Genomic DNA, 12,411 nt, shown 5'->3' with positions numbered 1-12,411 from the left:
TAAGTAATGTTCTTTTGTAGATGTAACGTGATGACCTATGTGGGTGAATAGGCACCGGGCGAGCTACAAGTTGCACAATCCCACATCGCCTACGTAAGGGAAAGGTGAAGTGCTTATATGTTGGTGGTGCTATCTCCAAATGGTATGAGGTTTTTTGGAGTGAAACCCAAGAGCAAAACTGTAAAAGCTCAATATCATACCATGTGGTAGAGTGGGTCGTTACAAATGGTATTAGAGCCTGAATCAGCCGGAAGTACGGCCAACGAGGATGTTGGCCCCTAAGGGGGGTAATTGTGAAGGCCTATGTGAGCGGGTGTGAATAGGCACTGGGCGAGCTACAGGTTGCATAATCCCACATCACCTTGGTAAGGGAAAGATGAAGTGCTTATATGTGATGGTGCTATCTCCAAATGGAATGAGGCCTTTTGGGGTAAAACCCAAAAGCAAAACTATACGGGCTCGGGCCCAAAACGGACAATATCATACCGTATGGTGGAGTGGGTCGTTACATGAAACAAGAATAATTACCAATGTTTTTGGCTTAATGTAACACATACTAATCAATTTTAAGGGATCTTTAGATCTTGTAGCAGTGTTATCTATCTACCTTTGGAGACTATAACTCCATAAATGTCAAGTAACTAATTCTTTGTAGTATACATCAAGAATTGCCAATCAAACAGGATATTAGCTCTATAGAGAAAGACATGGCATATTTCTTTCAAAATGAAAATGTCATAATAGAGACTTTCTGGATTCCTGATCTTCAAAGGGAAATGAAAAAGAACTATAAGCATCACTCTCTGGAGAGAAAAAATAAAATAAAAAATCTATAAGCATTTTTTTTGATAAGTCAAAAAATCTATAAGCATTTTTTTTGATAAGTCAAAAAATCTATAAGCATTAACATACCACGATTATCAAATGTTTCTGGCACTACAAGAATAGCAGAATACATGTTCCTTTCACTGTGAGGGATATGAAGTTTCTCTATTAAAATCCAGTCCCAAATAGCATGCAGATCTTCTAATATCTGGACAAAAGGAAAAACATAATTCAGAGGCACAATACTTTGTTAGTAACTAGAAAACACACACACATGCACAAAGAACTGTTCTGAGTTAACTAGAAATTAATAAAATTCCTTTTATTTTGGGGGAAGGGACATGGAGAGTAGTGAGGGATCACATTAACAAAATAAATGCATCGAGTTACATTTATTCAATTTAATACAGCATTCATCGAGTTACATTTATTCAATTTAATACAGCATTCCAGACAGAACCCTAGCAGTACATTTTGCAGACTTTTGGCAGCTCATGATGTGCCTACCACTGCCACAGACAAAACAATTACTTGTTTCTACTTTCGATTTTTGGTGAAAAGAACAGATGTAGTTAGCATTAATAATCACTGCACATCTGTTTCATAATTGACAAGATAATGAATAGTGGAAAAAATGGTACCTGTTGCATAGGATAATGTAGAGAAATATTAAAGTGACCTCGGCGAATAGGACGGTGTAAGCAATATGGTTCACTGGGGGATATTTTTAGAGCTTCCTCACCACAAATATACTCTCTGAACTTACACTCACTTGAACCAAGCTCCTTGCCACCAGTAACTTCCTGCTGGTCCAAGGGCTCGTTGCTTTCACCTTTACTCGATGAACTTTCTGTATAAAATAAAGCATCATTAATCCAATAAATATTATATAACCATATGGAATTTCAAAATACCTTGAAAGCCATAAATCAAACAAACTACTAAATTATGATGGATCAAGGATCAATCAGAGATAAGGATAACAAGAGAACGCAGCATGGCCTTCTTGATAACATATTATAAAGCAAAAAACCCTTTTTTTATGGTTTACATAGAACTTACAACACTTTTGTCTAAACAATGCCATAAACTGAAGGGCTAGAAGATATGGTCCATCCTAAAACACAAAACGGTAGGATTATGCTTTTTTTCAATAGAGTAGGAAAAAATAAATAAAGAAAAAAAGGGAGAGGGGGAGAAAGAAACGTCGCAAATCTTAACCATGACAAGAGTGAAGAAATTAGTTTGTTGGGCAGGATTTGCTTGATAAATGAGGGCTAATTTTTACGAGGTCTGCAATACAGAAGAAATGAGATTTTGTCCTAATCAGCAAGTCCAAATGAGCCAGGCAAAAAATGAGTTCCTATGCAACAAAGTGCAAGGCTGGCCAAGCTGTAAGGTAGTGTCACTGAGTGGCTATGCAGCTATAGCAAAACAGAGCTCACAACAGATGGAACTGTTTTAAGCAAGACACTGATAAAGATTGACATGCTCAAGCCCTTTCCTCCCCTCTCCTCGCAATAAGTATGACAAGGCCAGGTTTCTTGCAGCAAACATGGTCATCACTCAGCTACCAAGACCATACTTGAAGGACAAATTTGATGGAGCCAAGGATAAATTATGCTTGCCAAAGATTGATACCACAATTATGCACAACCCTTTATATAGTAATTGATATATACTCATGAAAAAAGTATATATACATGCCCACAAGAACATGTTCAGTTGTACTGGGGGGGGAGGGGGAGGGAGAGAGAGAGAGAGGGCGAGAGAATATATTTACATGCATGATTCATTCACACATGGTTACAAAGAAACAACTACAAAAGCACACAATACATATCCATGTCCACACATATACACATATTCTATGACATATTTATTTATTTATATATTACTTGCCTAAAATATAGGTATTCAAGTAAATCATAGGTCACTCATCATTCACAAGTCATTGAACTGCATCAAATGCACCAACTACAATATCGAGAATGGAACTTTTCTTGAGATTAGCAATACTTAGCATAAAATACTTTGGTCATCCTTCCATTTGACAAGACAAAACCATTAACAATGCCAAACACCTTGGGAAGAGGAGAGAGAGAGAGAAAAGGCATCCACTAAGACCGCCAAATGATAACAATACTGGGTAATAACTTCTTGATTAAATAATTAAATATATACTCACATCGTGCATTGCATCATATCACATTTTATATTAATACACTTGGGACTATTTATTTTTTTTGATAAGTAAAAATATATTAACAAAGGCGCTCAGAGGGGAGCGAACCCTTAACAAAGCAAACAAAATACGCAAAAAGCGCCATTACAATGATAAGTTGTCAACAAAATCTGAAAAGCTATCCATAGATGGGCAGTTTTTCCCATTAACCCAAGAATAAAGAGAATGCAAAACATTCGCCTTAATAACCCACACCAGCGACTCCTTTCCCTCAAAAGATTTCCTGTTCTGCTCGTGCCACAGCCCCCACCAAATACAAAGAGGTGCAACCCTCCACGCCTTCCTAACCAGACTGCCTATTGGTCTCCCTCTCCAAACCTCTAACATATCCATTGTGTTACTTGACACCACCTAGTCTACCCTAAAAACATTCAGGACCAAACTCCAAACATCCGCTGCCACTTTACAGTGCAGCAAGAGATGATTAACCAATTCGCCCGCCTTCTTACACATGCAACACCAATTAACTGTTATTTGGCATCTTTTTCTGAGATTGTCAAGAGGAAGAATGCTACCAAGCACCGCTGTCCACGTGAAAAAAGCCACCTTCAGTGGAGCTGAAGTCCTCCATACAGCCTTCCAAGGAAACCATTGCTTATCAAAATCGTAAGACTTTGGTAAAACAGCCTCACCCTAAACACCCTTCTAGAATCCCCCATCCACACAATTTCATCCCTTCCTTCCCCCTCCACCAACTGACTATAAATTAATCCCATTAAATCGGTAAACTCCAGCAACTCCCAATCACTAAAATTTCTGCAAAATCTCACATCCCAACTAGCTCTCCCATTCTCTAGCCTAAAGTAATCTGCCACCGCTGCATGCTTCTCCTCAACCATCCTAAAGAGTCTAGGAAACCTACAAGCCAACACCACATCCCCACACCAAACATCCGTCCAAAACCTCACATAACGACCATTCTTAACTCTAAACCATATCCGCTTAGAAAATTCGTCCCAACCCCTCCTAATACCTTCCCATGAACCCATACCTGCTGATGAGGACACACCTCTAGACATCCAACCTCCATCCTCTTCCGCAAACTGATAAGCGATAACACACCTCTAAAGCACGAACCTTTCGCACCCAAATCTCCATGGCCATTTCCCTAACAAAGCTTTGTTAAACATTTCCAATCTGTGAAGCCCCAAGCCTCCTCTTTGAATAGGGGTGCACACTCTCTCCTATTTCACAAGATGGTACTTGAACTCCCCCCCCACACCAACACACACAAAAAGTTCCCCTGAATCTTATTAAGTCTACTAATCACTATTCTAGGAATTGGAAAAAAAGACATAAAATATGTAGGAAGATTAGAGAGGGTACTCCTCAGCAATGTAAGTTTACCCCCTTTCGATAAGTATTGCTTCTTCCACCCAGATAACCCCTTTTGAAAACATTCCACCACTGGATCCCAAACGGCAACTCTCCTCATGGAGGCACCCAATGGCAACCCCAAATAAGAAAACGGAAAAGCGTCCACTCCGCAACCCAAAATAGCTGCCAACTCATGAATATTATCCACCTCCCCTACTGGAACAATCACACTATCTTCAGCCCCGAGACCACTTGAAAACAAGCCAAAACACAGCTCAAGTGTCTCACTTGATTCACATTCGCATCGCAAAAAACAATAGTGTCGTCAGCAAACAGCAAGTGAGATGTAACAATCTGATTTGGCACACGCCCCATCGAAAAACCTTGAATAAAGCCCAGTTACTCTGCCCTTTTCAGGAGTCTACTAAAGGCTTCCATTACAATAATGAATAGAAAAGGGGGCAATGGGTCCCCTTGACGTAAACCTCTTGAACTTGCGAAAAAACCTGTTGGTGATCCATTCACTAAGCTAGAGAAACGAGCCGTCGAAATACATTGATGAAACCCTCTCCATTTGGTTCCAAACCCCATCATATCCAACACATACAATAAGAACACCCAATTCACATGGTCATATGCTTTTTCAATATCCAATTTACACACAATCCCCGATTCACCACTCTTGACTCTTGCATCAATACATTCACTAGCAATAAGAACCGGGTCGAGAATTTGCCTTCCTCCAACAAACGCATTTTGAGACTCTGAGATGACCTCATCCAACAACTTCCTTAACCTAATAGCCAGAATCTTCGCAATAATCTTATAAACAGAGCCCACCAAACTAATTGGTCTGAAATCCTTAGCTTCAACCGCTCCACCCTTCTTAGGTTTAAGAGTAATGAAAGTGGCATTCAAACTCTTCTCAAAACAACCTTCCTCAAAGAAGGCATGCATTAGTCACATCACATCCACTCTCACCACCTCCCAATTCTTTTGGAAGAACGCAATTGTAAACCCGTCCGACCCCGGAGCTTTATCTCCATCACAGCTCCTAAGAGCTTCCAGCACTTCCTCCTCCCTAAATGGCCTCTCCAAACCCACTCTATCCTTGTCATAAATTGTATCAAACTCAATATCATCCAACCCCAGCCTCCAAGAGACAGACTCTGTGAACAACTCCCGATAAAATGCCACAAAACCTATCCGAATCTCCTCTTCAGTCTCAGCCATGACACCATCAAAACTTATCTTCCCAACGTTGTTCCCTCTTCTATGAGCGTTAGCTAATCGGTGAAAAAATTGAGTATTTCAGTCACCTTCTTTAAGCCATAGGGCTCTCGACTTCTGTCTCCACGAAACTTCCTCCATCACTGACATCTCTTGAAACTCACCCTTGCACTCCTCCCTTCTACTCCTCTCCAACACAGAGATCGCCTCAGCACCTTCCTTCCTATCCAACTCTGAAATTTCCATTAATAGCTGATTTTTCCTCCACTCCAACTTACGAAACACATCCTTATTCCAGACCTTAATGTCGCTCTTTAAGTATCTCAGCTTAGCTGCCAATTGAAAGCTTGGATTACCCCTAACATCATAAGCACCCCACCAGTTCATGATCATGACCCTTTCTTTTAAGTCATCCACTTGTAGCCACTTGTTTTCAAATCTAAAAGGGGATCTTCCTCTCCTAATCCCTCCACAATCAAGCAAAATAGGAACATGATCAGAGATTGCCCGCACACACACCACTTATGACACATCCGGAAATTTCTCCTCCATTTCCACTGAAATAAGAAATATGTCCAACCTAGAAAAAGGAGGAGGATCCCGCCCACTCAACCATGTGAATGCGCCTCCCACCATGGGCAGATCCAACAACCTATTAGCTTCCACAAACTCAGAGAAATCAACCATTGCTCCATCCCACGCACCCCTAGAAGATCTCTCACTCATGTTATGGACAACATTAAAATCCCCCCCAACACACCACGGAACACCCCCCCCCCCCCCCAATCTGCTTCTAATGGTACCCAGTTCCTCCCACATCTCTCTACACTCCACATCACCTACTGGCCCATAACCACCCGAAAAACACCACTTCGATCCATCTTTCTCAAACTCAAAAAGTAATGATAATGATTGACTCCCTTTCCAAACATCAACCTTCGACACCCACCTCCTATCCCAAAGAAGAGCAATTCCCCAAGCAGTCCCCTCTGCAAGCAAACCACACGCACTCTCCATTTCCGAATCAGAGCCTTCACCACCTTCCTCTTCCTCGGGTCATTTAGTCCCCGAATGTTCCAAGACACAATATTGAGCTTCATTGACAACCATTGAGTCTTCCACTCCCCCTCCTTCCCCCACTCCTCTTCACTCTCCCTGCTCCACTCCTTCCCTCATAGTTAACTTCAGAAAACAGGCCTTTCAGCTCTCTCACCCCTTTCAAAACAGTCAAGCTCTTCTCCTTCTTCCTTGCCCATTCATCCTCCACTGCTTGAAACAACTCCTTCACTTGCTTGTCCTCCCCTTTCCAAGTCAGCCCCAGAAGCTTGCTTTCCTCTTCAATACCCTTCATAAACCAGTTATCATCTAAACCATCCAACTCCGAGATATTCATTTTAATTTTTATCAAACTTTTATTACAAGGGTTAAGATACATTATCAATATGACATTGCATTGCAATTATTAGTAAAATGTAGGAACTAATAAAAAAATAATAATAATAATATGACAATAATAATAATAATTAGTGAAAGGTAGGAACACTATATCCCCTAAAGTTTGATGTGGTTCACTCAGAAAAATAATTTAGTTGTAAAAGTTCAAATACGCCACCTCTCTGCACTTACCTATTAGTTGGCGAGTAGCATATTCAAATTAGTAGCTAAAGTCCTTGCCTTGAGGTTGAACGAAGTGATGGATGGAGTGATATCGGAATCTCAAAATGAGTCTGTCAAAGGGCACCAAATCCTCGATTTGGTTCTGATAGCCAATGAGTGTGTGGACTCCAGGCTGAGTGGGGTGCCGAGTGCGGTCTATAAGCTTGACATTGAGAAAGGTTATGACCATGCGAACTGGGACTTGTCTCTGTGCATGCTACAGAGGATGGGTCTTGGCAAGAGGTGGAGGAGATGGATTCGAATCTGCAGTTTCACAGTGAGGTTCTCAGTCTGGGTGAACGGGGTGTCTGCAAGTATATTTTTTACAGCTCGAGGAGCTTTAAGGCAGGGGGCCTCACTGTCCCCCTTACTGTTCATTATTGTGATGGAGGTATTTGGTAGGCTGATAAGGTGGATTGTGGTTCTGGGATACATTAGAGGATTCAAAGTGGGCAAGGACCCCCCCTAGCCAAATGGAGATTTCCCATCTTCTTTTCACTGATGAAACGATTGTATTCTATGAACTGAATGAGGCTCAATTAAGGTTTCTTCAGTGTGTTCTGGTATGTTTCCAGGCTGTGTCCGGCTTGAAATATCAATCTTGGTAAGAGTGTTATAGTTCTGGTAGGGGAGGTGGGGGAGATAGCTCCTATGACTGACAATCTACGGTGTGGGATTGGAGTATTTTCATTGACTTAGCTAGGCCTACCATTGGGCACGTTGTCGAGGACAGTTGCTAAACGTAATGCAATCAGCTTATGAAAGAAAAATAAAATCTATAAAAAAGGAAAACTGAATGCTAGATCAAGCTAAAAAAATAGCTTACTCACCCACAACTCAATCCCAAAGAAAGGGAGATGTAAAAAGCTGCAGTAGCAGAAAATATATATTGATAATACGCAAAAACTGCTAAATACAACTTGGAACAACACTTTTATAAGACACAAGGGATGCCCTAGCAAAGATTTAATCATAGTCTAACAGCTTCTTGCTATTTACCAAAAAAAATAAATATAATCTAACAGCTCCTAAATTGTCCAGCAGAATAAAATATGCTAAATTTGACAAAACAGCCTGGTCAAATGACTCACTTAATAGGCACATGACTCATTAAATAGAAGAAGAATGACAAAAATAACCCAACTAAAGCTTAAGGCAAACATTAAACAGAAAATTAAGATAAAGGGTAATTTGCACTCACACCCCGTCATGTTTGCCTTAAAGACACCTAGACACAACTTAGAGCTAGTGTGGTTCAAACGCCCCCCCAACTTTGATAAACTAGACAAAGACACCCCAAACATGACAATAGTACATACTTGCCCTTTGACCTCTCAATTGACCCATGTAAATTGTTAAATTACCTTTATAACCTCATTTTAATTGACTAAACTGACCCTCAGAAACATTGCCCACAGAGGAGCCACCGCCGCCACCACAAACCTCTTAGCACCACCAACTCTTCTTTTATCTTCCATCACACATAAACAGTACAAATATTTGCACACAACAGAGGCCATGTCCGTCACGGTACCCATATATGGGTAGATATATAATTGTGTGTGTGTGTGTGGGTAGATATATATATATATATATATATATATAAGAGAGATATATATATATATATATATATATATAAGAGAGAACATGAAGAGACAAAATCAACGAGCAGAACCGCCAGCGAAAGGATTGGACAGCGATGAGATCTGTCAGGCGAGCTTGAAACAGTGGAGGCGATGTATGGCATCACCTGGATTCGCTTCGCCGCCGACCATGACTTTGTGATGCTCCACAACAACGCCAAAAACTTCCCGGCGGTCCTGTCCTTGGTGGCCCCACCGCCCCTCTGCCCGAACGACCACGTTCTTTCCGTCAATGTGCGGCCAACAAGCTCTCGTCGGGTCACGCTCCTAGTGGTCTTGTCCTTGGGTAAATCAATCTGGCTCGGATCAAGATAGGGCTCCATGGTCGCGTCCTCGGGCTTTGCACCGCCGGTTGTCGCAGTTCTTTTTCCTCCAAATCAAGCTTTGTAAACCAGTCATGTATTGTGATGAAGATCGACTCCGTCGATGTTCTTCAAAGACACAGACTTATGTACTGTGTGATGGTGGGTGTGATGGGGGAGACTTGTGAGGATTGAGAGGTTGGGTATGGGGTTGATGATAAGGGCGATTGAGGAGGAGTTGAGAGTGATTTGGTGTTGGCTCTACTGGTGGCGGTGGTGGTGGCGATCCCGTGGTTTGAGATGTGGGTGAAAGAGGAGAGGTAGAGAGAGAATGAATAGGAAGAAGAAGAGGGAGAAGTGAGGGTTATTTTGGTCAATTAAAAAAATTCACATGCTCAAATTATAAGTCAAAGGGTAAATATGTACTTTTATTATGATTGAGTGTCTTTGTTTAGTTTATCAAACTTGGGGGGTGTCATTGTTCAAAAAAGGTCTAAGTTGTATCTAGGTGTTTTTAAGCCAAACCTGGTGGGTGGTGAGTGCAAATTACCTTAAGATAAATTTACAACTAAACTAAATGACTTAAAACCCATAAACATTCCTACCCTTGTTAATGCAATTTCAGTCTAGTCTTCTTAGGATCTTCAACTGTTTGAAGAAAGTCCTATGTGGATAAAAAGAGTCAACTGTTTGAAGAAATTTCAACTGTTAACACAATTTCAGTCTAGTCAACTGTTTGAAGAAAGGCATCAATATGGGACCAATCGTCCATCGGTATGAGAGGAGACTAGGGTGGAAGAAACAATACCTTTCGAAAGGGGGGCAGATTAGTCTAATGAAAGAGTACCTTTTGAATTTGCCAACCTACTTCCTATCTTTGTTCCAGATGTTGGCTTCTGTGGAAAAAAAGAAGCTGCATAGGAACATTTTAGGTGGTATGGGGGAGGAGTTACCACCTAGTGAATTGGGAGCAGATTTGCAGGCCGATTCAGACTGGAGGGTTGGGGAATAGGCGTGGATATGCTTAATGTTGGACAAATGGTTATGGAGGTGCGAGGAACAGAGGCAAAGGCTATGGAGGAGGGTTATTTGTTGTAAGTTTGGGGAAGGCAGTGAAGGGTGGTGTTGCTTGGAGGTGAAGCTCTCGACAGGATAGGAGTGGGCGTGTGGAAGTTCATCCGGAAGGGGTGGGATGAAATTTCCAAACACATTCAGTTATATTCGGTTTAGAGTGAAGAGTGGGACGCATGTGATACGTGGTGTGGAGGTCGTCAACTTTGGGGGCCTTTTCAAGTATCTATCGGATTGGATTGAACAAACCCTCTACAATGGCAGATAATTATGGCCTTGATAGCAGGAGTTTGGTTGGGGACATCCAAGTTTGTGAGGCATCTTCAAAATTGAGAGGTGGTTGACTTTGTTTGGTTCTTGGTTTTGTTAACTAGTAAGCAGATAGATGAGTACACTTGGGCGGCTGTTTCTCATGAGAGATTTGAAGTCTGCTCTTTCTATAAGATATCGGTGGAGCCGCAGGGCATCACATTACTTGGAAGGCCATTTGACAAATTAAGCCCCAATAAAGGTGACTTTCTTCAATGAGACGACAGTCTCAAGGGAGGATTTAGACAAACAATAGTTTGAGGAGGAGAAGGAAGATTATTGCCAATTGGTGTTGCATGTGTAAAAGGGATGAGGAGACAGCGGACCATCTCCTCTTGCATTGTCCAATGGCACAAGAGGGATGGATCTGCTCCTTGCCCTATTTGGAGTGAGTTGGGTCATAGCGCTTTCCACAAGGAGCATGCTAGAAGCTTGCAGAGGGTATATAGTGGGGAAGCAAGCTCAAGCTACTTGGAGGATTGCCCCTTTGTTTGTGGTGGGGTTTAGGGGAGGAGAGGAATAAGAGATCCTTTGAAGGGGAGGAGACTCCTATTTGGGTGTTCAAACTCTATATTCTTAGTTCCTTTTTTTTTTTTTAAATACATGGTCGGTATTGTAAATCTATGGAGGCTCTAATATATTTGTTGGATAGTTTGAGGCCATACTGGATCTTTTTTATTTGTGTAGTTGTATAAAGAATGTGCTCCTCCATGAAAAAGAAAAAAGAAAAAAACCTTTAGGTTTAGTGTTGGGAATTGTGTCTCAAATTCCTATTCTAATTAGGTTTGTATTTTATAGTTGTATTCTGTTAGGAGATTTCTTGTTAAGCAAGTCTTGGTACTAAGAAATTATAATCCTTGTCTAACAAGGAATTGGGTTTGGAACTCTATAAATAGGCACCTTGGTTGTGGGTTGAGACTTATGAGATTGAGAGAGATGTAGTAGGGAATTAATGGGTGGAGGTAGTTTGTGGGTTGGTATAGTAGAAAAAATACCGGTGGCACTAGTAGCGAGGATATAGGCTCATGGAGTGCTATTGTTAACTACCATCTACTCTAAAAGCTTAAGCTATTAGAGAGGGTGTAACTTTAATATTTAAATCCTTCAACATGTCCCTTCACGTGTGGCCTTCTTTTGGTCCAACACGTGTTTTTCAATTTTTAATTACGGTGACGGTGAGGTTTGAACTCAAGACCTTTGGCTCTGATACCATGTTAACTACCATCTACTCTAAAAGCTTCAAGCAATTAGAGAGGGTGTAACTTTAATATTTAAATCCTTCAACAGGTATGTGGTAAAAAGACATGTACGTTGTGTTGGTACTCTATTGTTATAATATCTCTACGAATCATAGTGAAATCTCTTCTCATCCGTGGATGTAAGTCGGTTTTGGCTGAACCACGTTATATCTTGTGTTTGTGTGTGATTGCTTTGTTAGCTTCCTTTCAATCTCGTTGTTCTCACGCTTCTGCTGCCAACAAATTGGTATTAGAGCCGAAGGTGAAGGAGATCCAGAAAACTCAACAGGAGGGAATGGGTTTCAGTTGCAAGTGGAGTTAATCGGCTTAGTTGGTCACGATGGTTAGAAAACCATGATGGATTTTATGGCATGGAGTTCGAGTAGCCGAGGTGGAGCTTTGGAGTTTGACTAATTGAGCAATGTGTAGTGTGGGCAATCATAGTTTTGCAGGACAATCGACAAGATTAAAGCTGCAATAAATCGTCCTGATCAATGCCGTGGGAAGCAAGAAAGTACCCGATGAAATTTAAGCCAAGATAGAGATTGTTATAAATTGTATCTCAAATTCCTATT

The 12,411-nt window shown here is 41.2% G+C and overlaps 1 protein-coding gene across 2 annotated transcripts in view; it reads right to left on the bottom strand.

Annotated features, from left to right (window-relative positions):
• The window catches only part of LOC132297357 (actin-related protein 9), a 74,827-nt gene that overhangs the window by 54,556 nt on the left and 7,860 nt on the right, over positions 1-12,411 (bottom strand). For both annotated transcript variants that reach the window (XR_009479223.1, XM_059794912.1), the window contains exons 7-8: positions 1,467-1,675; positions 913-1,033 (exon numbers count right to left, since the gene is read on the bottom strand). Coding sequence is in view for 1 of the 2 variants with exons in the window: in XM_059794912.1 (XP_059650895.1) it covers positions 913-1,033; positions 1,467-1,675 (330 nt within the window). In the remaining variant the exon portion in view is untranslated. The remainder of the gene's footprint in view (positions 1-912; positions 1,034-1,466; positions 1,676-12,411) is intronic.

This window comes from Cornus florida, unplaced genomic scaffold (genome assembly GCF_030987335.1).
Source record: "Cornus florida cultivar Cherokee Brave unplaced genomic scaffold, ASM3098733v1 CherokeeBrave_3.0.0_Hap2_Chr01, whole genome shotgun sequence".
NCBI lineage: Eukaryota > Viridiplantae > Streptophyta > Magnoliopsida > Cornales > Cornaceae > Cornus > Cornus florida.
The sequence above is the reverse complement of the archived record's forward strand: the minus strand, read 5'-3'. Positions and strand labels throughout refer to the sequence as shown.